We start from the raw sequence: 27,169 nt of genomic DNA, 5'->3' as shown, positions 1-27,169 counted from the left end.
CTGCTTTCTACAGTTTCTGATAATTTCGGAGGCACATGAGTTTAAGAGTCCATGCAGTTGCTGAACGTTTTTCATGCGGGCTCATGTTTGCTACTGGCTTTTTGTCAGACCGACCTCAGGACTGTGTAGACGTCGTGTCCACGCACCTTTCAGTGCCCCTGGTGCGCACAGAACAACTGCACTGGCATGGCGGCAGGTATGGCATGGGACCTACAAGAAGCAGAAGTATAGAAATGCTGGCTGGAAGGGACCTCTGAAGGTCATCTAGCCAAACTTCTCACTCAGAGTGGGACTGTCCCCACTGCTTGGTCACCCATACCTTTGTCTACCTGAACTCTGTGCACTTCTAAAGGTGGAGATCCCACAGCCTCTTCCAGAGCATGGAATAGGCAACCTGTTCCAGTGTTGCACTATCCTCCCCGTGAACAGCTTTTCTTTTTCAGATGCAACCTGAGCCTCCCAAGTCTCAACCTACTGCACCCTGTATGTAACAGTGCAATTAGTATTTGTAGTATGCAGTCAGTATCTGTACAGTGGAGGCAATGGCTAAGGTACCGGGGGAAAAAAAACCAAACCAACAACATGTTTGACCTTTTAGTATTAAGGAAGTTTATTCCATTTTTAGATGACAACATAACACAGAGGGTTTTTTTGTTTTTTTTTTTGAGGGAGCATGGGCTATTTGGTCTCTACACTACTTATCAAGGAAACGGTTAGAAAAATAACTTATGTTACAACTTCCTAACAAAGTTCCAGTGCTTGTTAGTATTCATCCAGTATCCATTTTGTATTGATACAGATTTCCTGAAGGTGCAAAAATTGCAGTTATTTCGTATCAAATTGAGTTCTTCATCACAAAGGTTCTTCTAGTGGTCAAGTTTTTTTCTCACTGTCTATTAGATATGCTTTTGAAGTCTCCCTCTGGAAAGATCAAGATGTTCCTCATGGGCATTAGGAATATGTGAGTTATTCTTATGTCTGTCTTGATCTCTATATACAAATGTATACTTCCACGCTTTTGTATCTCATTACAGAGAAATGAGAAGAGAAGTTGGATGCAGCACACTTATGAAAAGCAGCACAAATAGTCTTTCATATTATGCATATAATTCATAGAAAAGCCACAGAACGTATATATCTTCAATTTTTGCATGGTTTTAGTTACCACATAAACAGCAGATTCAGTTGCAGTTCTCTATGAACCAGTGGATTAACGGTCAATCCAAAGGCATTGTGTTTGATGACATCCAGTGTTTTGGGCCTTGCTAGGCACAATTGTTAAAAGTGAAATGAAAAAACCCAGAAACCCTTAGTGTACCCACATCTTCTAGAATGATGTTTGTGTCTCTTCAGATGGCTCAAAACCCATGTTGCTTTTTCCTTCTTCATCATAGGGGTTCACCTCTCCGCCATTTGAAGCATTCCTTTCTTTCGCTCTCCTGTAATGAGAATTCATTTTGTATTAGAACGCCCCATTCTGTTCAAGTCCTTCTGGATCCCCAGAATCCCCTACTGTAAATAATACTGAGTTTAACTGGGATTATTAATATAAAAGGACTTGTGTTGGTTTTATGGGGAACTGCAGCAAACCTACTACCTTCTTAGAAACTCCATTAATGGCGAGACATAGAAAACCAACCCAGCTATATTGCTGTTAATGCTATAATATTTAAGGAAAATTACATTACTGGACAGCCTCCAACAAGATTATTGAAAACTGCAGGTGCTGATGAATGTGGGCAACTGCTGTTGGAGAAGACACTGTGTTCCCAGCAGGCCACTCCATCCACCTTGCAGCAGGGTTGGCAGAAGCCCGGCCCTGTGGCCACAGTGTCTAGCTGCCTTGGTTAAACTGCTGATGATGGGGAAATTGCACTAAGCTGCCAAAGCTGCTGTGAACTGAAGGGTCAGGAGCTGAACTTTTAGCTGTCACTGTTGATGGGAGGGGGATAACAAGCTTTAATTCCTTAACTTGCTTCAGTTAGATTTGGCAGCTTGATGATTCAATCATCGTGATGTCTCCCAGTGGTCATGATCATGATATCAAAAATAATACTCACTTTCTGCGATCTCTCTGCCCAGTGATGATCAAGACAATAACTCCAATGACAACCAGGCTAATGACCACCCCAAATATAATTAACCAGATGGTGACTGGTGGTTCATAAGGTGTGGCCAGGGTTGGAAGTATGCCCACAAACTCCAGCGAGTTGTCATCCAGTCTGAAAGCCTCATTGATTCGTCCCCGAGACATCCTGCCATCAAGAGCAAATTCAAAGACTTTCACACATTTATTGGAAGGAAATAAACAATTTTCTGCTGTTTTATAAATCTCCCATGTACCAAGCTTCCCCTGAACTTCTCAGTTGAAAAGGCTGCACAGAAGGTACCGCTAAACCCATATTCCTTCTGGCATGGGGTGGTGAGTGACAACCACAGTAACTTAACCCCTTAACCTGTTGCAGCTTCACTGACATGTTCAGACACTGTATGAACTCTTAAACTCAGTCTTGACATTTATCAAAAAGAGGCAAACAGCCTTCTGATCTCCCTCTCTATTTGCATTTTGCCCCTCATTCTTTTTACCCTAAGTTTCTTGGCTATCCATAAGTTTCTTGGATATGTGACAGAAAACCAGAGCTTTGACATCTTCTTACCTGTTTCCCTCCTACAGGTAGTTTTTGATAGTTTTGATTCTTGTGTTTTTCACTGCTCTGAATGCCCTTTCCCTGGTGTATTTTCTGTGCCTTGTTTTTCCCTGAACTTCTACTTCTGCTACTGAGTGCTAACTGGACAGTGACTTTCATGGCCATACGCTTCTCCCTGGGTTCACCAACTCATCTCACTGCTTTTTCAACTCCATCTCTTGTTGCCACCGCTTTTAGATTTGTGCCTTCTTCATTTCCCACTGTACATTAACTGTGACCATCTGCAGAGTTGAAGTTGTACTTATCATTTTTACAGCAATGACTTACAGTGGTGTCATACTGTGTTATAAAAGATCTCTTCACTGACCCATAAGCGGGAACCAGCTCCTGCTCTGACCTCTTTTCTGCATAATCAAATACATCTGGCTGTCTTTCTAATACATCATTATTCTGGAGTCCTTACTAACAATAATTCTTGCACTGAATTTTCACTAATGAGAGGAAGAAAACATGTGTGCATGCACACACCATTACTGTGCTTGTATTTCAGAATAGAAGATATTTCCTGTTAAAGTTCGAGCAATGATATTTTCTGGCAAGGTATGATGCAATTAGGTGTGTTGTGGCAGTTTTACAAGCCCCCTGAAGCATTTTACATTGGCTGTTATCCAAGACACCATCAGATAGATGGACTGTTTTCTTTCTGTCATAACAGTTTACTCTCATCCCACTGTTTCCATGCTTACCGCAGAACTGACTTTCTTATCGCCCCTTCTGCCTCAGCCGACTAGAGCACTGCTTTCCCTTCCACCCTTTCACCTAGTTCTTTCTTGGGTTTTTTGGGTTTTTTGTTTGCCAGAGAGCAAAATCTCACCTGATGGCATGCTCCACTTCAGTTTTTGGCACAATATCACTGATATTACCTGGCATGCTGACAGCAAGGTAGAAGGAGATTCTTTGTGTCAGTTCCTCGACATGAATGTCTGTAATCCTGAATGAGAAACAGAAGAGAGAAAGGGTTTTTTAATTGTTGAGATGACAGCTTTAAATTTGGGCAAGTGAACAGTCGTGTTTGATCAGCAATGCCAGGGGGTTAGCTTATGTTGAGTGAATGCTTCCTAGTGACTTCAAGTGGGAAGTGAAATCAATTTTCCTGACAGAACTTCTTCTTGTATGTACTAATTCATAACTTTAGATGGAGAGAGTCTACCCCTTACCTAAAACAATCCTTGGCATACTTTTCCGAAGCACATAATTAGCTGCAGAATAGAGAGTGTTTGAGGTAGGTCTCATGAATGAGGTAAGGTATGAAGTATCAAGTGAAAAAAAAAAAAAAATTCCTTCTTCCTTATATTCTGCTGGGAGTACATCCTGGATGTTACATGACTGATGTTTTATAAAGTAATATCAAATAGCTTAAGTAGATCACTTCTGAAAATTTTTGCAGGGACGTAATAAAAAGTGTTGTTTTTCTTACCAAAATAAATTTCAGATGATAGATTTTATGTTCGTAAGTGAACCTAGATAAGATTAGTAAATCTGCACAGAATTCTAGTGCTTTGTAATCAACAAGTTTATCTCTCCTTAGCCCAAAACCTCTTGGATATTCAGTATCATACACATACATTGTTAGAAATTTTTATTTCTAATCAATGTATCTTCCCTGATTTTCCCGTATAGGTGTTGGCACAAATTCTCAAGGCTCGCTTCCACCACTGATAAAACATAGGAGACAAAGCCTTGTGCCTTCACTGGAGTTACCTAACTTTAGCATGTTACTCCTAAACTTCAGACTCCTGAGTGAAGAGAAACAACAGCATGTAACCAAGCTGGCATCTTGCCCTTTACAGCCAGTTAATGTTTGACATTGTTTGCTATCACTTTACATTTGACAGAAGGCACAATTAATTCCACCAATTCATGCTGCTAGCGAACCAGAAGCAATATAGACATAGCCAGCATAATTAAGCAAGCCACTCACTGGAAATTAACTTCCTGCTGCTTCACCTCTGCAAAGTATTTTCTCATGGCATAGGCGATGGATGACTTGAACAAGAAGAGCTCGCTTTCATTCCATTCATACTGCAAAAACAGCACAAGGGAAATTCATCAGAGATGGCAAGTTTTCTGACACTAAGAAATCATTCTAAAAAGAAATAGCAATTGTAATGCTTGGCATGCGCTTCAGTATTATTTATTTGTGCCATGATAGCACTTCAGGAACATACTCAAATCTTTTAGCTCTGTTAATCCGGGCGCTCTGCAGGAGAATAACCAAGCAGGCATCCCCGCTGCCAGACACTGCATCATGCTGTCCCTCTGCAATTTCTGGTACCTTTACATGGGGCTGCTGACGATGCTGCAGTCCCAGCCCATCTCCCTGCCTTACGGGGAGCAAAGGCAGCAGGAGCAACATTATTCCTACTAAATATTGTGCATTCTGTTTGAAATCTAAAGATTTCATAATTTAGATCTTTTTTTAATCACATAATTTTATTTGCAGACCTGTTCTTTTAAGGAGGAGAAACTTTAGGGTGGGGTTGTTGTGTGAAGGTGTCTCATTTATCTGCTTGATGAGCTGGGATTTTTTGGAGGGTTTGTTTTGTTTCAGTAAAAAACCTCTGTGCATTAGAATTCTACAGCAGGCACATATTTGTTGGTTTTTGCTGGAGAATAGATAGGTGATATAAAAAAATGCACTGCCTGTAGCAGACTCCTCCTGACCTGCCTTATGAGTCCAAAGTTATTTGCACTGGAAGTCAAAAACAGCTTCTCCGGGGCAGAAACCAAGAGCTGTACAGGGGGCAAAAACCACCTGATAATGCAGCCCGGTCTGTCGTGCAACACTGCGTGCGCATGAAGGGAAAATTCCCATTTGAACTCTGTGGCAATTTTTTTTTTATCCCCTGATGACCTAGATTTGATTGCGTTTATGGTACCTGAGCAGGAATGCCTATAAATGCTGCCAGTGACAGTTTTACGCAGCTCCTGACTTTCTCGAGTATCATTCGGGAAGGCGTGGTGGAAGGCAGCTCTGTTGTAACAGGCTTTATAAAACCCAGCCACATTTTTCAACCCTGTCCTCTTGACACTGATATAAAACGAAGACCGAGAAATACAAGGGGGCAGAGCAGCCCCCAGCCCGATCCCGGCGGCGTGCGGATCCCGGGGCTGTGCCGGCTCTGGCTGTTCCCCCTACCCAGGGCTGAAGCTGCGAGTCACCTCTGCCTTGGCAAATGCCCCCGGCTTTCTCCTGCTTGCTGAAGCACATCTCCTTGTTACCGCTGCTGTCTCCGGCAGCTGGCAGTGTTCACCCTCACAGCCTACGATATTGTTGTGTGGGGGTTCTCAATTTTTCATTTAGCCACAACGTTTTTAGGCTCTGCAGTGCTGCTTTTTTTTTTTTTTTAAAAAAAACAGGAGCTAATTGAGCTTGATTCCTCTGCTGCTGCTTTCCATACTTAGCATCTTAGCTTTTTAATCATTTATTTGTTTCCATGACTTATAGTTTGTCTTTTTAAGTCTAATATATTTTAATTGCCACTGTGCCTCTTAAATGCCTTTATAAATACCATTACTGGCTCTGTGAATGGGAAGTACCTGGCTGGCTTCTGATCTGTATTGAGTAATGACTACCCACATGCCTTCCCTAGGCATCTCAGAAACCTACCTTGGTGCTCGCTGTTCGTTACAGAGGCTGCTTTGCTTTCAGAGCGAAATTAACTTTGCCAAGTGCCTCTGCTCTATTATAGCATGCTCCCTCCAAGATCCCACATGTGACTTGAAAGACAGTGTAAGTATGGCCTCTGATTCAAAAAAGGATTTTCCATTGTAAAATACCAGCCTGCAGGCTGACAGCTCTCCATTCCCTAACGCCGTCTTGTGTGCCAGCCTTTTACAGTGCAATCACATGTATGACATTGACCCAGTGGGGAATCTTGAATTACTGTTTGAAGATGGGCCCCATTTTCAAGTGGTGGTCAGGGGACTGAAGCTCCTGGAACTCTTTATTTTAAATAAGACAGACCCCAAGTGATTCAGCGGGGGTCTTGTAGCAATTTCCCTTGGGAGGGCACTTTCATAAAGCCCCAGCTGAAGCAAAGCTGTGGGTGTTTCAGCCTCATCAGCTATACTGGTGATCCAGCGATGCTATGGCTGCAGCTTTCATCTCATCAGCCTGAAAACAATTAGCAGGGTAATTGCGGCATCACATGCTCCAGCACAGCTGGAGTAAGCCCATCCATCAGTGTGGGTGCTTAATTTGCCAGAACTTTGGGCTATTGAAACTTCCCTGCTGGTAACAGCCAGGGTATGTAGCTGAGAGGTGCAGGACTGCCTGCGTGGGCTGCAGCTACCCCCCCCCCAGTGAAGCCCTCCCCCTGCAGAAGAGGGGGGGGTCGTTCCCTTTCTGCTCTATCCAATGCTAAAGAGCAGAAATACAAAAAGATTTGCTGGCATACCCAGAATGCTTTCTACTGTCCTAATGGTGCAAGGAAGCTCGAAATACATCTGAAACAAACAGTTGCACTGGGTTCCCGGCTTCTGTGCACTGTGAGCCACATAAAGCAGTCAAAACGTATAGCTCTGTGTAGCTGGGCTGAGATTCCTGCTCGAGGTTGTCCCTGCCTTTTCGCTATGCCAGTTCATGCATGTACCATCACCCGCTGCTAGCATACTAGCCTTCAGAGTTATGTCCCTGGGAGCTGAGTGTAAGGGAAATTCGTGGGGAGGTAGAAAGCTACTGAATAGAAAAGGTCTCTTGCAAGTTGGTGATGTGGACTGGTTTTGAGAGGAAAATGCATATCTGGCTCTTCAGAGCTTAGGAACCTACCGTCCATACAATAATTCAAATTAAGTAATCTGAATGAGATGATTGTTTTACAGCTGCTCAATTGCACAACAAAAGACTATGATGGCAAAAGGCAGGCATAAAAATGGTATTAAGCTAAACATTAACCATAATGACTAATAAATGTGTTGTAATATGGAACCTTTTCATGCTGTTGGTATCAGTTTTGAATTGTATCTAACTCGACTCAGCGGTCTAAGAAGCAATAAAACTCCAATGGGGCTTGCATGTGAGAGAGTGATAGAAGTGAGAGCATCAATTCAGATGAAAAATGAGCCCACAGTATTGTGTCCTTGCTAGTCCAATAGGCTCTGATGCGCAGGTCTAAATGACTTGCCTGATGACATACTCATTCTTGGAAAATTACTAATGTTCTGCAAGGTGAAAATGGCTATTAAGAGGAATGAAGTGTCTGCACTTCAGCCTTCTATGCTGCCTCTGTGAGATTAGCATAGGCACAGCTGGAATAAGGAGCAAATTTTCAGCTGGGTGTCTGCGTTAAGCAGATGGGCTAAGCCAGTGCTCTGTTTCAAATCTTAAAAGCTGTCTTTGTCTCTGATGAGTTTTTTCAGTTGCTGTAATACATTTTATTGGACCAGCTGGTATAATTGGGGAAAGCAGACATACTCTTGGGAGTGAAAGTCCTTCTCCTCCTCTGAAACAGAAGCAGCTGTGCTGCCCCCCACAATCTGAATAACAAAGCTGTCTGCATAAGGGTTGGAGGGCAGGAAGGCAGCTGAATATATCAGGGCCTGGAAAAATTACAGCAACAGGCAAACAAAAATCTACAAAGGAATGCTGTCAGCAGAGTTTCAGTGTGAAATCAAGAGAATTCAAGAATAGAGGGTGAGATTCAATCCCTCCACGTTAGCCCCACATTTAAATGTGAAGTAGCTACTCTAATAACAACTTCTGAAGGCAGCCACCATAGACATGATGATGGAAATTAGGAGAACCATGTGGGTAGAGGCTTTATTTAGACACATCAGCATAGCTGGGAAAAATATAGCCACTTTCAGGTACACAGGTGCCCCTATGCTAGCCCTCCGGGCCTGTCCCATAGCAGGTAAAACATGATCGGTAGCTCCACAGAATAGCTCAACTCATCTAGATGAGATGTCTTTCTTAAAATGAGTGGGCTAACTCCCTGGAGAGGTCCCTCCAGTAATGTAGAGAGAGTCTTAACCACACGCTCGGACAAGACACCTTTTATGTGATAACCCTTCACCTGAGCCAATGCCGCTCTTCGTACACAAAATCAGCTACACTCTCTCTTACTTTCTGAGAGCCATTAGCATGACATCTCTGTTGCCCAAACAATACAAAGAGTGTCACAGTGCAAACACACTTACCGCCTGGTCCCCCAGTGCTGACTTCAGGCTGATGCGCACTTTGATGGCGTGTTCAATATCTGGTTTAAAAAGAAACAAGGTCCATGTCAGAGCTGCAGCGACAGAAAGTCAGTCCCTAGGAAATGCTGGGATGGCTACAGTTTCCTTACAGGTTCCCCATCTCCTGCTGGCCAGCTTGGTGGGATTGATCTTATTTCCCTTCAGGCACCTCTACTGCAAACATCCACATCTGAGCTGTCAGTCACCCATATCTGGCTTTACAGTAGAGAGAAAGAGCGAGCACATCTGGAGTATAGTCCTCTGGTCTTCTTTAGACATGTCCTAAAGGAAAAGCCTCTTTTCCTCCATGGAGAATGAGCAGCTCAGATGCAGATGTTGGTGTCCGGCTAGGTGAATCCCACCATTAGAGACTGGCACGGTACTGTAAGAGTTACGGGGCTTTCCAGTATTGACAGTGATTACGTGGATATAACCTGGGTGGTTCAACACTCAATGTCACCACAGTAGGCTGAAAAATGCATTTTCCAATAGTCTCCTCCTTTTACCCCCCTGGAGATCCCTTCTTTGACTAGCACATGACAGAAAACAAAATAGTAGTAATTCTTCTGCACTAGTTTGCCCCTATGCCCCCAGTTCAAGGTCCTATGACTGCCAGGACCAGTGGCTCCCAGCCCTGCAGAACAGGCGCACCGCTCTCAGGCAAGCGCCACACAAGTCCAAGCTTCTTCCCTCTGCGCAGCCATCCCACATTCTTACTGCTGCTGCTACAAAAACAAACAAAAAAAAAACCAAACAAAAAAACCCCCCAAAAAAAACCCAGAAAACTCCATGTCTGAAAACTGGGTGAGGCTGTGACAAACCCCATGAGTTCTGACTCCTCCAGCTTTGGCCATGAGAAAGCCCGTCTATCTTCCTATGAGTAAAACTTACTGCTTGGTGTATATTTCCCTTAACCTTGCTTTGCTAGGGAGAGTAGCCTTCAATAGCTACAAGAGACAGGGACTTTGCTGGTCAAGGGCTGTGAGGACTAATGAGTGTCCTTAATTCACCCACATGCCATACGTACATGGAGCCCAGCCTGTTTTCCAACCAATGTATCTGCCAGAATTGTTTTTTTGCAGCCAGTTATATAGAGGTTCGAAGTAGTGGAGCAAGGGCGCCGCATTCATGTATTTCTCTCCTGTTGCGTTTTCCAGTGCTTCAGTCCAGGGCTTGGATCTGCCTAATTCAAGCAATTTTCTGTGTATGTGGAAGGAGAGGTAATATATGTTATCGCCATGTTCCATCTAGACATCTAGCAAAACAATCTGCGATCGGTATCAAAGTTTTCTTTTTTGCTTCTGAATTCCCTCCTTTCTCCCATCATTCCTACTAATAAAAATAAATTATTTTCTCATTAACAGGCAATTAAACCTTTGTTCCTTGGCTGATATAAATTTAGTTAACTTGTCAAAATAAACTGAGTAGATATATGCTAAATTTTCAAGCTAAGTCAATTCTTGGCGCAACCTCATTGACTCCAGAAGCTTTCAAGGATGAATTACACAGATTCACAGATTCACAGGTTCACAGAATGGCAGGGGTTGAAAGGGGCCTCTGGAGATCATCTAGTCCAACCCCCCTGCTAAAGCAGGACCACCTAGAGCTGGTTGCACAGGATCGCATCCAGGTGGGTTTTGAGTATCTCCAGAGAAGGAGACTCCACAACCTCTCTGGGCAGCCTGTTCCAGTGCTCGGTCACCCTCAAAGTGAAGAAGTTTTTCCTCATGTTGAGACGGAACTTCCTGTGTTCCAGTTTGTGCCCGTTTCCCCTTGTCCTGTCACTGGCCACCACTGAAAAGAGTCTGGCCCCTTCCTCTAGACACGCACCCTTTAGATATTTATTAGTATTGATAAGATCTCCTCTCCATTTTCTCTTCTCCAGGCTAAACAGCCCCAGCTCTCTCAGCCTTTCCTCATACGAGAGATGCTCCACTCCCCTCATCATCCTCGTAGCCCTCCACTGGGCACTCTCCAGTAGTACCCTGTCTTTCCTGAACTGGGGAGCCCAGAACCGGACACGATATTCCAGATGTGGCCTCACCAGGACAGAGGAGAGGGGGAGGATAACCTCCCTCAACCCGCTGGCCACGTTCTTCTGAATGCACCCCAGGATACCACTGGCCTTCTTGGCCATGAGGGCACATTGCTGGCTCAGGGTTAACTTCTTGTCCACCAGGACTCCTAGGTCCTTCTCTGCAGTGCTGCTTCCCAGCAGGTCAACCCCTAACCTGTACTGGTGCCTGGGGTTAGTCCTCCCTAGGTGCAGGACCCTACACTTGCCCTTGTTGAATTTCATTAGGTTCCCTCCACCCAACTCCCTAGTCTGTCAAGATCTTGCTGAATGGCAGCACAGCCTTCTGGTGTGTCAGCCAGTTTTGTATCATCAGCAGCAAACTTGTCCCCTCATCCAGGTCATTGATGAATATGTTGAATAAGACCGGACCAAGCACTGACCCTTGGGGCACATCACTAGATGCAGACTTCCAACTGGACTCTGCACTGCTTATCATAACCCTCTGGGCTCTGCTGTTCAGCTAGTTCTCTACCTATCTCACTGTCCATTCATCTAACCCACACTTCCTAAGCTTGCTAATGAGGATATTATGAGAGACCGTGTCAAAAGCCTTGCTGAAGTCAAGGTAGACAACATCCACTGCTCTCCCCTCATCCACCCAGCCAGTCATGCCATCATAGAAGGCTATCAGATGGGTCAGGCATGATTTCTCCTTGGTGAATCCATGTTGACCACTGCCGACAACCTTCTTCTCCTCCATTAGGCTTTGTTATTTATTATGTTTGAGAAATTTGATTTCTTACCTCAAATTCTGACCAGCTGCTTTGGAGTTGGTAATGTCACATGTGTGAAGAGGGCCAGTATGGTTAGCTGCCTTGCAAAGTGCCTCCTGAAACTGGAACTGATAGATGGTCCGGGTGTAATATCTAAAGGAAGGGCAAGGAGAAGGAAGGCACATGTTTTGTTAGTCATTTGGCAAGGAAATCCTTGAGCCCTTGGCGTTTGGAAAGCTCTGCCGTGTCAGCCAGTGCTGCACTAATGCGGATTTAACAAAATGCCAAGATCAAATGCAGCAGAAGAGCCCCAAATCTGTCTGCTGGCACATAAATCAGTAGCAAGCAAGGTTTTTAAGGCCCAACTCTCCGCTCCAGCTGAGCCCTCTAAAATGAGGCAGCTGGGACATGGAGGGACGTCCAAAGTTAGTTGCTTCAGGGATGCATGTGCATGGCCCAAGTGACAGTGTTGTGGGGCACACTGTCTCCCCAAGAGGCAAGCACCTCATACAGATGTGCTCCTGCTGGTTTGATGGCAGCACAAAGCTTCTCTGGTCAACAAGAAGCTCAGCAACCCCCTGGATGCTCACAGATTGCTACGGAGCAGCCCTTGATGTCCACAGAAAAACTTCCACTCAAATCAGTGACCTTCAGTCAGGACTTTAAACAAAGTAACACTTTTGTCCTGAGACTCTCCAGTAGATGGTAGTCAGGGCTTGTTCTGTACCCAAAGTGTAAGCCATGAATTAAACACTGAGCAAGGATGGAGCTACCTTATGAATGAGTAATCATTGGCCACATGAAACAGCACTGCAGGGTCACAATAGGTTTCATCATGAGGGACAGGTTCAACAACACCAACTATTTCTCTCCTGGGGATGAAGGAAAAACACAGGATTTCCATTAGTAGATAATAAGGAAAAATAATCTGACCCCTGCTCTTCCTCTGTATTGTCTGATACGTATGGGCACCTCTCTTCCAAACACAAAAAGTATATACAGCTCCCAGTAACCCCAAAAGACTACCTGGAGACCACAGAGAAAAAACTGCTTTGAAACTGATGGTGTAAGGAAGGGATTTGTATGATAGTAGGGTTTTCAGGGAGTAATTAGTAGTGTGAAATAATCTACAAGACATGAGCTTCACACGCACCTCATGCCCTGGCCCATCCCTTAGTAAGGGCATGCAGAGATTGGGCATGCAGACCCAAAAGGTATATGGCCTGCTGTGCCACTGGAGTGGAGATGAGGTTTCTCTTTATTTCCCTCTCCTGAGAGCACGTTTCCTGAGCAGCACTATGGAAACAAACCCATGCCCTAATTTCTGAAAATGGTAATAAGCTTACACAGAAATATTTTCCATAAACCTATATTTCAAGGTCTTGTTGCAGGAGAGAGCTTTGCAGTGCCGCTGCAAGAGATGTGATAAGCTTCCCTGAACAATCTGTCATTCTCTGTTTCTCTGGCATCTCTGCTACTGTTGAATAAATCGAAGCTGACTGTTTTTTACAGTGGGTCAGGAGGCTTGCTTATATAAAGTTTTATTATAGATTTTGTTGCTGATGGAGGCTCACTGTTTGTGTTCGTGTTAGAGTGCAGACTCCATTTTCAGTGTGGGGCTCGTTTAGTTTCTTCGTATTTTTCTGCCCCCATGTTAACCACCCCAGGAAATGACAGGCTCCAGTCTGAATCAAACTGCTTTTAATCCTGAGCTCCAAGGAGCTGAAAATAGATTGGCAGGTGGGGATAATCTGAAAAGGCACCTCTGGATGTCACTTGCCAAGGGAACTGTGTTTTCTTGACTGAGAAAGGTGGTATCTTAATACATAAGAGAGGAAAGACTCAGTCTAGAGTCTTTCAGACAATCTGCCTCCAAAACCACTCTAGAATGAGGAGGAAATGCAAAGCGGAGAAGTGTGCACAGGCTGGCAAGTATGATGAACTTCATCCTTCTCAGGTTGGCAAGTATGCCAACACATGCTTCTCAGGCTGGCAAGTATGATGAACTTCACTTTCCACTTGTCGTTAAGAAGGTGGGGAGCAAACCAGAGTGTACGCCCCATGAGACTGTACTTAAGCTACGAAGATGTCTTGGGGCATGCATGAGAGGGACGGCAATGTGGATCCTGGGATCTGGAACATCTCATGCAAAGCCCATGGGCTGTCTTCTTCAGAGAAGCTGACATTAGAAATGAGGAGAAAGTCTGCCAAGAGGCAGAGTAAACTACCCAGGGCTGAACACAGTGCTAATGGGGATACGTGGCTTGTGAGACCTTGTCTGCACCATGTTGGGTGTTTCTACCTGGCACTCTATTAGGCTTTGTAGAGAGACAGATCCTGCACTATGGGGGGCACAGGCACTTCAGTATGTTGAGTAACTAGGAAGGAATGGTTTTGCAGGATCATTTGCAAAAGATCTTCCTTGTTTCTCAAACTTACTTCATCTCCCACCACCGCTTCGTCCATTCCTGCTTTGTAATCTCACCCCTAAAAACCATCCACCTCCACTTCTCCAGCATGTACGTAAAAGGCATCGTTCCAACAATTGTTAGTGCTTGTTTGAGCAGAAAGTTGATTTCAGTTTCTGAAGAGAGAAGTAGTTAAGGTAATGGTTATGGTAGCAATTAGTATCTGATTAGACAGCTAAAGTTGCTTCCTTTTACACTTAATGCTTACATCTGGCTTGAATTACAGATTTTCACTAAGGAAAAAGTGGAAGGAAGAATACCACTGAAAAAAACATCATAAATACTTAAATACATGAGAAACACACAATACTTAAGTATTGTATACAGTTTTGTCTCTCTTTTGACTGCTTAAATAACCTAACCCTTTGGCATTTACATGTCATTATCCTCCACTGAAAACCTCCCCAGGCTCTGGGGAATTTTGAGCTGAGGACTTTGGTACATCTCCATCCTTAGAAGGTAATACTCAGAGAAGCCAGACAAACTGCACTGTAATGAGGACCTGCCTACGTTATCCACTCAATATACACTTAAATGAGAGATGTAAATCTCAAGGCTTCAGTTTCATTTGAACTGCTAAATACATACCTTGGTAGAGATATGTACAGATTCATGCAACAGAAATTGAAAAGACTATTAGAGGCTCATCCAAATGAACTATGAAGATTTTGGGATGAGTTGTTCAGGACTGAAGGTAATGAAGTGCTAGCTATTTGTTTCTAAATCATTTAGTGGCTTTATAAAGTAGAGTTCCTTGCTTCATGATGTGATTTGGGAAAAAAAAAATAGTATTTTTGGTAAGTTGGTGGGGTAGGATTTTCAGAAGCCTCTCAGTTGCTCGCTCAGCTTGCAGACACGATCTTCTGCTGCAAAGTAAGGCCTGAAAGTGTTTTCACTTAACTATATAATATGTATGCATTTATTTACCTTCATCCTCTTGGAAAGTTGGCTCTAGCAGGTCAAGAGATTTCAAGTGCTGAGGAGTGGCTGCAGAAAGTGACATAATTTCACCTACTGCTTCATGGAAGCCCTCATTGGCACCGCCTCTTAGCAGGTAGGGCTGCGCAGAGTACGCCATGTCATACTCGATGTGTCCCATCTCGTGATGTGCGGTCAGGAAGTCATCCATGGTCACTTTGGTGCACATCTTGATCCTGCATGTCAGGGCAAAGTATTTGTGGTTAGAGAGACAGTGGCCCAGCCAGCTGCTGCCCCAGCCCTGCCCACCACAAACATGGGGCAAAGCAGCCTCCAGAGCTTGCAAACACCCCTCGCCCCTCATAAAATCTGGGCAGACACATCCTAGCATGGGGCGCAGTTCCTCCTGCAAGAGGAAAAAACTATCAGCCACCTTGAAATTGTGCTGTGAGTAAGAGAAAATTGTCGTTTTGTGAGAAGCAGCTGCTCTCTGAAATTTGGTGATAAACTCACTGTGTGTGTTGGAATGAGTACCCACTATCACATTTAGGCAGATAGTAGTGTAAAAAACCCTGTGTGTCAGTGACTCCTACTACTTCATCCTCATGTAGGTATTATTTATTAAAAGGATTTCTTCCAAATAGGCTTTCTTTTCACCTTCCCTAGACTGCCGAGGTGTGAGGTGTGAGGTTGGCAGCATTCACTAAGGCTCTGCTGGGGACCAGCCTCTTTCCCCAGGTAACTGCGGGGACTGCAAGAGGGGACGGAATTTTCCCCAGGAGACTTCATTGTATGGGAACTTGCTGTCCCTCTCCTTTCCCAAATGTGGAAGAGAGCGATGGATTTTCATCAACCTGGATATATCTGCTAAAGACAGACAGCAGGCTCTCAGGAGCTACCCAGGGACCCTGTGCCATTGCTGCAGAACAGGCAGGTGTCCACAAATGTCACTGGTATCCACGAGCACCCACATTTCTGCTTATTCCTTAAGCCCTAGAACACAGTCATTATTTCCCTAATTCATACAAGTAATAGTCACTCCTCTGCTTAAATTTGAGATAGTAGTCCTTAGGTCTTCACAGAAAAAGTTACACAGAAAGGTTTACAGTCCCACAGAATCCATGCTCTCTTGTCTTCCTTTCCCTTCTTATCAGCCAGAAAAGAATAATAAATAAGGAAACATTATAATTTAAACAGGCATGGTGGACCTTTAGTGAAAATATGAACATTCTAGGAGACAGTACTAAAAGGGGCCATAGTAATTGCAGTACCTGTAGTCATTTTTCCCCAGATCCCATGCTGTAGGATGGCACACAACCTTCCTGTTGTCAGTTGGCTCTGTAAGCATGGAATTATTCCAGAAGCCCTCAGTCATTTTGTCAAGGCCAATGGAGGTGAAGAAAGCCTCAGCGGCTTGGAATATTTTCATTGCATCCCATTTCTGAAAGAGACAACACAACACCACCATTAACCGCTGCTTCTGCATGGAGCCTGTTCCCAACGGCTGGCTTAACACAGGGCAGATGACTTCATATTTGTCTCGCAGTGACTTCAGATCAGCACCTGACTTACTGAGAGTAAGACAGTAGTGTCTGCCTTCGGCACTTCTGTAAACTCTGCTGGGAACTGGAATTAAGTGTTTTCCCTGCAAACAAAATAGGTTTCTGCACTCAGAGGTTCAGCAGATAGCACCTGACCCAGACCAGAGAAGTGCTCAATAAAAGATAAGGTAATGAAGATAAAAAAGGCATTCCTGTCAGTAGCACATCAGATCTGGGATCAGACCCTTCAGCCACTTCAGCCGGGGACAACTCATTTGAGGGAGTGGAGCTGCACTCCCAGCAGATGAGCATGAGAGGAGATCTCGGCCAGAACCATCCTGGCAAATGTATCTAGAGGAGTTGCTTATTAGATTTTAACTGCGTGTTAATGTCATTCAGTAGTTTTATTATTCTACATAGCAGGAGCTCTGCATTTACTGGACTGAGTTTTCTCAGAGATTTAGGTGGCAGACAGCTCAGTTGGATGAGAACCCTAAACTGGGCACATCCGCCAACAAAGGTGAGTCCAGCCTTTGCCCCAAGGCTCTGTGAGTAATGCTTCCCTCCTCACGATGGTACTTCAATATACACAAATTTATGACTACTAGGGGGTCAGTACTGTAAAAGAGAGGTGAGATTAATGCAGACTTGTGCAAACCACTTATGAATCAAATTTAGCTATTCCTTCTCTTGCCAGCATAACATTTGCATGGAGTACTCCTTATGAGAGGAGGGTAAATTTCAGGTGAATAATCACATTTCAGAAATCAAATTACACCAATTACCTTTTATTTTGTAAAAGGAGTGAAGCTTAGGCAAGGCTATAGAGAGTTATCTTCACCCATGTTCTCAGTCTGGTAAAGGTGCTGCCACGGCTGTTAGCACTACAGATCTCAAACACAGACCTTATGGTGTTATGCAGTTATCAAAAGGTAACAGGCAGCATTGCAGTGTCCTAGCTGTATCCAAATAAACAAGACTGGCAACAACAACAAAAAAAAAAACCCAAACAAAAAAAACCAACAAACCCACCCTGTGATATACAAACTATTTGATTACGGTAATGGCTGGCAAAGGTCATATTTGATACCAGCCAACTCCAAGAGTCCTGAAATATTTATATGTACAGAATATATCTCCTAATGGATAAGTGTCTCTGAGGAAAATAGACTTGGAGCCAAGATTAAGCCATTCAAAGGGGGTGGAGAAGAAAGAGAGGAGAACAGTTAAGGGAAAAGGTACAGTGGGAAATGCATGAACACTTTAAGGTGAAGAGCAAAAAAAGGATGCAGAAAGCAATGCTTTGCTAGTGGTGTGTCTGCCTTAGGGCAGCTATGGTTTTCTAGGGAGCAGCTGATGTGGTATGTGATTTTTATACCATCTAGATTTTGCATACTGCATAAAGGCATGTCTTACCTTTTGAACCATTGCAGAAGTTACATCAATGTTTGGTTTGGCTGGATAGGGAACGGTCAAGGCATACAGATTTGTCCAAAATCTACCCCACATATCACCTTCAAAAACCAGAGAAACATAAGTACTTTAAATGATTGATTATGTATTGTTCAAAAGTGCCATACAGGTCTATAAATTGCGCAGTGTCAGAAATAGGGACTCCTATACATCTAAACAGCTCTGATCCAGATGTGGAGGGGAGCAGTTCTGGGAAGTCATGCATAGGTCAAAATCAGATCAAAGATCCTTTCGTTCCCCAAGATCAGCTATTCTTGTACAATACAGTTTCAGGACTGATTACCTTCCTAAAGGTCTATTCACAACTGAACATCCATGTTGTTAGCCCATGTGACTGCTGCTACTGTGTTCATGTACATTACAGTTACAGCACCTTGATGTTGCATGCTTGAAAAGCAAATTCATGAAATGTGGGAGCTTGGGATAAGATTTTAAAGGAAAAACAAGTCTCTGAAACTCTCATTTCTAAGGAAGACAAGTGCTGCAAAGAGAAGGGAAATGTCCCAACCCAGTGCTGGACTTTTGAGCTGGGTGCCACCAGCTCTGGCGAGGATGAGGACACCTGCCTTCCCTACCTGCCTCTGCTGCTAAGCACCTGTGTCATCTCTGCCAAGGACTTCTCCATTTCTCCTCTCCCCTTCTCTTATCTGTAACCTGTTTGTTAATATCCTGATTAAACAGGCAGATTACTCTGTTCCCATGTGCCTTGAAGGTGACTGTCCTACATAGAAAGTCAGGCTTGCACAACACGGCCGCGTTGACATACCCAGCAAGTGAGCAGGGAGGCATCCCGTGGAGCTGATGAGATCGGGGCCGTAGAACTGCTCCAGCCGGTGCCTCACGTAGGCATGCAGCTGCTGATACAGAGGTTTTATCTGGAGGCAGAGGAGGAGGAGGAAAGAAATTATTTTGTCTTTGCTCCATGCCACTCATCCCTCCTAAACAGACAGCCTTGAAGGTGTCTCTGGTTAAATTCTCGTGGTGGGTAAGTGCACCCCAAACCTGCAGCTCAGCTTTGCTCCCTGCCTCAGGACTCAAGTGATGAGTCCAGATCCTAGTGCCAGAAGTCCTGCTCAGGTACAAGGGAGGGAGCACTGCTAACCTAAGATGCAGAGTATTAAGGATGCCATCTCCTCCATGGAAAACATACCTCTCCCCATGGGCGCTACCTGGAGGAGAGACATGGATCTGCAGAGCTCCCTCTTTCCCAGCCTTTGGCACAGTGCAGCCCAAGGGGACCAAATTGGTCCTAGAATGGCTGCAGAGGTAAAAATGTCATGTATGTCTCCCAACGTCTGTTAACCCCATGTAGACTAAGATTAGCCATTTCAGAGCAGGTCTTGTCTTCACAACATCAACATGTGAGCCCACCATCACAAAACACAACCCTGTGGCCCAGGTCAGAGCTTTTTACTGTCTCTACCTGCTCAAATGTCTTCTCCACATCTTCAACCAGCTGGTCACGGTTGTATTTGTATTCTTCTGGATAGTCTGCTTCGTAATTTGCTCTCCAGTAATCTCCATAGTCAGAATAACCTGTAAAGCATGGATACATCACATGAGGACACTGCAGATGGCACTGCTCTGGTCTGCAGGAGCAGTGTAGCTCCCTGCTGATCCCATGCAGACCTGCAGCCTTTCCCCTAGAGCAAAGCAGCAAAGCACAAGATGCTCCGGGTCTAGGGAGGAGGAAAGTGCTCCCATGAGGCTCTGTCCCATGAATGTGCAGGTACGGGAGATTTCCAAGAAATGCAGAAATTGCAGTCATGGTTATCTGCTAATTAGGGTCATTCCAGCTGGAGACAGAGATCAAAGGAAGTCATCACTCCTGACTGGAGCTCCTGCAGCTATGAGGGAGGGCAGCCTCTGCTCAGGCTGGATTGTAAGGGATTCTCACAGAAGGTATAAGCTGGTGGACATTGAATATGGGCCCCCTCCTCCAGCAACAAAACTATCAGGGCAGGTGTAGACACAAGGACTGAAATTTAGCTCCCAGTTCCACTAAGTCTTCCAGTCCAATGACCTCCATCAAGCCTGGAGTAGAAATGTCACACAGCTGAGGTCTCTTCCTTAGTGGTATGGAGGAAAGTCATAATGACCATTTCTTAATGTTTGATTCTTCTGTCTAACTATTTGGACTATAATGTCTTATTCCTGGTGCCTAGCTCCAGCTTGAGAATTTTCACAAAACAAGACGTATAGGAAAGCAGGTGATACAGCTGCAGTTTGGCCAAGAGACAGATGATGTAGCTACTTTAGAAGCTATTTTAGAAGACCCCCAAAGAAAATTAGCAGCCACCTGACATTGTTCCTTGAAAAGACAGTTCCCTATGATTTGTGTGGAGATCTCTGACTGGAAGCACACTTTCCTTAGCACAAAATCCCTTTTAAGCACCTGGCTGCATCTGCTGGCCCAGGCCTACCAAATGTGGTCATTCTAGTTAGGGCATAATGCTTATAAAGGTACCACTGCTTGTGGCTGGTGCACGAAGGTCAAGGCAGGTAGAAAAGAAGAGACATCACCAAGACTCAGCAGCACTCAGAAATCGTTTAAATTGAGTGTGCTTGCCAATAAATCACAAGCACTGCGGTTCTGGGTAAGGCAGTACGTAATGAAGGGCACTGATACATTATGGCATTTGGGAAAGGCCCCAATAAAGACATGCCCCTTTTGTTCCAGGCTGGTGACAGACCTCTGATCTGCTGAATGGCACCTGTCTGCATTGCCTCTCACCTTGTGACATGTACACCAAGAGCAAATTATGTTCAAAGCGTTGCTCATTGATGTGTAAAAAAGTATGGGGTTTGAATTTCTGTGCAAATTGTGCAAGACTGCAGTATGCTTATTAATTTCTGGAAGCCAGAAAAAAAGAAAAAAAGTTGTGACTTACTATTAAGCTTTGCAATCTCATTTTTAAGTTCAACATACTCTTCATATAACGGTCTCATCATCCTGCCAACATTAGCTCTCCAGCCTTCCCAGGCCCACAGTCTCTCATCATAATCTGTGCTGTTAGCCATAATAGCATCCAGACCTGTTAGAACAAAAAAATAAGTACTAGGCCTTGAAAAAGCAAACAAAAGAGCCAAAGCAAAAGAAATTTCATGAACTAAGAAGAAAACACTTTGTGTTTGATATACTGAAATTTTCCATTACTTTATTGCATCCTCTTCTTATTTAAGGTTTTCCCCTTCTTCTTTTTAAGAGATGCAGAGCACATCACGAGCCCCTTAAACGCTCTCTCTGCACTATCCTTCCTTTAAGTTGGTAGTGTTCTTGGGACTGGCCTCAATGCAACGTTGAGTCCAACAAGACTTTGATGACAGGAGGAAAAAATTAGGCTTTCTGTGATGTAGGCAAACACCAGGCGACAGGCAGGCTGTCACACAAGCTGAGCAGCCCTCTCCAAATTCTATCTATTACAAGTAGGAGACAGTACGTCTCGTGGGCAGCAGGCCCACTGGAGGTTGCTGAACTGCCAGGTGCAATTAAATTATGACCAAGCTTTAGATAGCAGGATATATTTATTGAAACTACAGCCTGCTCTCTTGCAGTCAGGAGCCACCCTTGGGCTTTTTCTTTTTGAACCCTTGGTGTAAAGGACAGAGGAGGGGCAGTGGTTAGTACCGTACCTGGCTCCAGCACCAAACACTCAGACGGTTCGGTGGGTTTACAGACGGTCCCGGTGCTGTAGATGGTACTCATTGTATTTAGCACAGTGCTCAGCTGCAAGTTAGATGCAAGATAGCCCATTAGAAACCCACTCTGTGCAAAATAACAGCCAATTATGCTAATTCCTTAAGAGCTCGACTCAACATCACCCACCAGCTTAACACTTGAGCATATGTTTAAGCTCAGTAGAGATTAATGAAAGAATTTGCCTGAATGCATTACTGAACCAGGACCTAGCTGGAAAACACAGATAATCTCCCAAATATATGACGTAATCTACAGATCCATAATATCCAGTCAAACAGAGCTCTGGATTTAATGAGCAAAGACTGTCATGAGAGAGCTATCAATATACAGCAGCAATAAAACAATAAAGTTTAGCAATGCGCTTCCATAAGTGTGGACCCACCTAACCTTTCCAGGTAGGTCATGGTTTTGCATGGCAGCAAAAAGGGCCCCTTCTGCAGTTGCTGCCAGGCTGACTGTCGCTTCTGGTTTTTAACATGGCATCACACTGATTGCATAGATCTGCTTATACTCCATTACAGAGAAGTTACATCTCATGTCTTGGGTCAGCTGAAGGCCAAATGCATCTGAAATCATTCAGCTCTATCTCGGAAGCTATGCTACATAGCTCTGGTTTTGTTTTTTATGTTTTCAGGTTTTCATACCTCAAGAAGAACATGCACCACTTTTAGCTTTTCCTTTAGGACTATGTTATTTCTCATTTAAAGCTTTAAATCAGAACTATGCAGAGCTGTCAGTGGGAGGGGTAGTTAATGACTAGCTCTAACTTTATCTCTGTCAGCCTTAAAATAAGTGGGCACCCAGGGAAATTTTTGTATCCATGAAGAATATTTAAATATTCCAATGGAATCCCATCAGACTGTACAAAAAGTCACTTTTCAAGCAAGAATCAACAATTTCAGCCCCAAAGGTCATTTATCTAGGAAACTGCAAGTGTCTAAACAGCGAGGATACTGATGAAAATACCTCCTCAACAGCGACAGCATTACCATCAGTGCACTGCTGCGCTCCAAAATAAATATAAGTTTGTATGAACTGTCAGAATTCCCACCAAGGTAATCTGTCTTTCCAGAAACACATCTCATTTGGATCAGTTCACTGCTTTTCTTGCACACTGCTGAACATTTCTGATCATAGCAGAAACATCTCAGGATGCTTCTATAATCAGTACTGTAGGATCCCCTAACTCAATGCTATGTTTCAATTTGATCTTCAGCAAAAGGAAACTAATTTAACCCTCAAGTGTTTGGTTATAAATCCCTTTTGAGTCTGCATAGCTGTTCACTCCAATTCCACATATAGTCGTTATCCATATACATGCCTTGCACATGAACTTGTCAGTGGAAATGTCAAATCTCATTATGAATCTTGCCGAATCTTGCTGGCCTTCAGCAGCTTTCTGTGGAAGGAGATCATCAACCCTCCCCGATTTTAGGCATCCCAGGGTGCCTGCTGCATAGAATCATCCTTTCTTTTTCACAGTTTGATAATGCGACATGTGCAGAGAAAGAAAGACTTCCTCCACCTCCGCCTTTTTGACTCATTGAACGTCCCTTCACCCATTTCTTTCTGCTCGTTGCCCTAGGTCTGGACTTAGCCAAGCACTTACCACAGGTTCTCTTTTCCTCTTATGACTAATCCGGCCATTTGTGCAAGGACAACTCTGAGGCGTGTGTATGTTTGGAATTCATTGCATGGATTACATGGAAAAATTGCTGACCTGAATTGGAACCAGCTTCCTAAGCCAGGCCACCCCACCAGTCCTGCACTGCTGGAACACCTTGTACAGGTACATTCTCCATAGTGATGCTGGGAGGGAGCATCATCCCCAGACAAGCAGGGTGGCTTGTGCTCTCACTCGAGGGTGTTGTGGGAAGCAGCTCAACTCACCCGAGAAAAATTAGCAAATTATTCAGCAACTTACTCTGTTATATTTTTCCGGTGACAGCACAGATGATCCTCTGTCCTGCAGAGACTGGATCTGGAGCCTGGTGAGAGCATCCTGGATGCTGGCTAACGGGAAGCTGCTGGCATTCCTGGAGGCCTCGTCGTAAAACGCGGACCACTTGGCATCCGCCTCATTCTGAAAGGGGTTCACACAAACTTTGAATTACTATGCCAAAAGAGTGCAGCAGCCTGAGGTACTGAGGAGAACTTCATTTGTGGAGACCACCCGTGGATTGTGGGTTGAGCACTTGCACTGCGCAGTAAAATGGCTGGAGAACTTTTTGGCTTTGTTTTATTCACACGTCCAGATAACCATTTTTCTTTGGAAACAGCAAAAAGCAGGACTGTCTCCTCACACTGTGCTTGTTATAATTGATCCAGCATCACCCTACTACTGTTTCCTATTACTCTAAATCACCACGTATTCTTCCCTTAGTGCTTTTCTTCACCCACCTGTGCCTAACAGAAACCAGATACAAGCCAAGGCACAAGAAGTCTGTGACCTAGATGTCATTCCCCATTTCTGCTTCAGTAGCAGTGCCAAACAGCAGCCAAGATATTGACATTGAGTCTTTTCATTATGCAAATATCACTTTCTCCTAAAGTTTTGGTAAATAAGGGATTATACATGGCCATAGGAGGCTCCAAACAGGTGCCTAAATTGGGTGTGCAAAACCTCAATGTTCAAAACATTGAACATTGAGATTGCTTTTACCACTGCTGCAATTACATACCACGACACTTCAAACTCCCAAATTTCAGTGCACAAAGTAGCACCATAAGAAAATTATTTGGATTTGGGACTGTCTTATTCACCTTTTTTATTGTGTTTGTACATAGTTTAGCACATCAGCACCCATCCCAAATAGCAACAAGAACAGTACTAATTAACCTGGGTCCTTGGGGCAGTTTAATTAATTGTGCTCACGCCAGAGCTTCCCAGGTTGTAACACCCATCCCTCCTCGCTGAGGCATCAGGAAACACAAATGTCATATTGTGCCTGAATTGCTCTTTCAGGCACGCTTCACCCCGGTGAGGCCAACGCATTCGCCAGGGCTGTGCCCGGGTTGTGATGGACCCGCCGTACCCGCTTTGGGCTCCGGTGGAGAGAGGCGGTGGCAGATGGAAGCCTTTGGCAGACCCATCCCTGCATCCCCCCCCTGCCCATGCGGCCCCTCATCACCAAGAAGCTTTCCAAACTCTCCCTTTCACGGGCACAGAGCAAACAGCCCTGTCACTGCCCAGCAGCTGGTAAAGCTCCGTGGGCAAGAGCACAATAAGCACCCAGAGGAAGAGCATCCCTCTGTAAATCTGTTTCTGAACTCCTTGTCCTAAGCAGGCACAGAGAGGTGCCTTAGGAGCGGCGGGGCAGAAGAGGGGGCTCTTTGGCTACGAAAGCTAGGGGAAAGAAGTTCGCTTGCTGTCTGATTTTTTCCCAATTAGAGGAACTGGTTGATAAGTCAGAGGAATAGTTATGGGGTTTGTGGGCCAATTTAGAAGGAAAATGGATGGGAAGGAGCCAGAAGGGACAATATTCATTAACTCTGCTCCGCCAGCAGAAAGGGAGGAGGGGAAGCAGTGGGTTTATTACCAATGCTACTGAAGAGATCGAGTGAGAGAAAACATTCTCTCTGAGCACTGGACTAATTGGTTCTTATTGCTGGTATCTCCTCATGTATTTTATTATCATCTCATTAATGCTGAAAGTACTATATGGGGCTTTCATTTTACGTGTTTGGAAACATTACAGTTTAAGTACCTGGTGCCTCGGAAAACATTCCAGATTGACAATGATTAGTCATTAGGATATCTTCCAGCAACCAGTCTCCTTGCTTTAATTAAGAAATACAGTAATTAAACCATGTTTTAATTAAGCTATAAGACCACAAAATGGAAGACTTAAACCATTAAGCAAAAGTAGATGTAGGATGTTCAGCTTCATTTTTATGCTCCGAATTGTTTTTCTCTAAACCTCGGGTTAACTTTAAAATACACACAGCTACAAAATTCAAGGTGTTTCTGTTCATTTTGAAAGGCTCTAAGGTTACGAGATGCTAGGCTGAGGCATGGCAGTATCAGTAACCAGCCAGATCATGGCTGACTGCTCTTGATAAACATGGTACTTGCCTAGAGACCCTGTTGGCTGGGACACCTAGAGGTTGGTGCTGAGAAGCAGGAATTGTGTTGCAAGACAGTGTAAATACAAATGCTGTGGTCCTTCCTGCAGATAGAAATTGACTTTCAAACCAACATACTACAAACTCCACTGTTGGCATTTGGAATCCATGATCTCACTTCATTTTTCCCAGTTTAATACCTCCAGACAGTCTACCAACAGCCCTGACTATAAGAAGAGTGATGGGGAGGGCAGGGAGGAAGGTCGCCCACTGGCTAAAGGGTGTGGACCACTATATAAAACCATCGGCAAACATTTAATAGAATGCTTACATTCAGAAAATGTTTGCATATTCAGTGAGAAGCAAACAATTTCAGCAACAGAGAAGAAGGAGCATTGTCCGTGTCAGTAAAAAGTCCAGTGTTAGTTCAAAAGCGTGAGATCTCACACTCACGTGGGCCCAAGGTTCGAATCCCGTTCCCTCATGCCACAGGGCGGGCAGCACCTAGCCCAGGCCCTGGGAGAAGACCTTCCCCTCCGGGCTGTGCCGTCTCCAGGAGGAAAGGAGCCCTGCACAGAAACGCCGTGCCATGAGGCACTGGTGGTGGTGGACCCCATGCAGAAGCAGGCGTCTCACCATCCAGCTCAGGTTTTGGGTCTGAACATGCAGCGCTCCCTCGCCTTTTTCCTCCGCTCAGCAGGGGCACTCGAGGTGATGGCTGGGGACAAGTCCAGCCTCTGGCCATCCCCGAGCAGTGCGAGGGCAGCCCAGACACCAACCCTAGGCTGTAGAGACTGGCAGTGGCCCAGGCACCTCCAGTGAGGCATTGCTACATGAAAACAAGCCCATCCACCCTCCTGAAACTAAACCACAGCTACCAAAGAAGTAGCACCCAAATTTCAGCCAAGCTTGGTGGAATTAAAATAAACCTGAAAGCAGCTGTCAGATTCCTAAAACAACAGTAAAACCCACAGGATGGAGCACATACCATTTTCCTGGCAGTCTCCTCGGTGATGTTGGTGTTGTAGTTCCAAGAGGCAAGCGAGCTCTCATAGCTGATATCTTCTGCCCTCCTGTTAAAATCTTCTAGGAACATCTGGGCTTGTTGTGTGACATTCTGAGGGGTCACGACAGCACTCAGAGCACAGAGAAGCCAGAGATGGACCAACATATTTGTGTCCGGGCTGAGAACCTCCCAACAGAGCAGGCTTCCTCAGGTAAGCTTCTCAGTCAGGGTCCGTCTCATCAGCCTTCAAGCATGGCTAGTGTGAAGAAAAAAGGCCGAATCCACTTTGCCGGGCCTTTTATACGTTTTATCCATTGTAG

General features: G+C 44.5%; 1 protein-coding gene across 1 annotated transcript; it reads right to left on the bottom strand.

Annotated features, from left to right (window-relative positions):
* Positions 1-585: 585 nt before the first annotated feature.
* Positions 586-27,169, bottom strand: ACE2 (angiotensin converting enzyme 2). The gene is made up of 18 exons (XM_054813220.1): positions 26,832-27,169; positions 23,703-23,861; positions 21,712-21,805; positions 20,970-21,113; positions 19,502-19,614; positions 18,845-18,953; positions 18,022-18,119; positions 16,336-16,505; positions 15,074-15,300; positions 14,118-14,262; positions 12,452-12,550; positions 11,709-11,831; positions 9,916-10,088; positions 8,850-8,908; positions 4,630-4,730; positions 3,523-3,639; positions 2,061-2,255; positions 586-1,439 (listed from the first exon to the last, which is right to left on the bottom strand). The coding sequence occupies exons 1-18, from the start codon at positions 27,012-27,014 to the stop codon at positions 1,328-1,330; spliced, it is 2,421 nt and encodes an 806-aa protein (XP_054669195.1). The 5' UTR covers positions 27,015-27,169; the 3' UTR covers positions 586-1,327.

This window comes from Grus americana, chromosome 1, assembly GCF_028858705.1.
Source record: "Grus americana isolate bGruAme1 chromosome 1, bGruAme1.mat, whole genome shotgun sequence".
Lineage (NCBI taxonomy): Eukaryota > Metazoa > Chordata > Aves > Gruiformes > Gruidae > Grus > Grus americana.
This window is presented reverse-complemented; position numbering and strand designations above follow the sequence as displayed.

Bases quoted from the DNA above. Each gene is read 5' to 3' on its own strand.
- ACE2 (XM_054813220.1), bottom strand. From the start codon at position 27,014: ATGTTGGTCCATCTCTGGCTTCTCTGTGCTCTGAGTGCTGTCGTGACC. The intron at 21,806-23,702 runs GTAAGTTGCTGA...TCTAACTTGCAG, and splicing joins CACCGGAAAAATATAACAGA to CTGAGCACTGTGCTAAATAC. The intron at 18,120-18,844 runs GTATGTCAACGC...TGGTTTTTGAAG, and splicing joins CCTCCCTGCTCACTTGCTGG to GTGATATGTGGGGTAGATTT.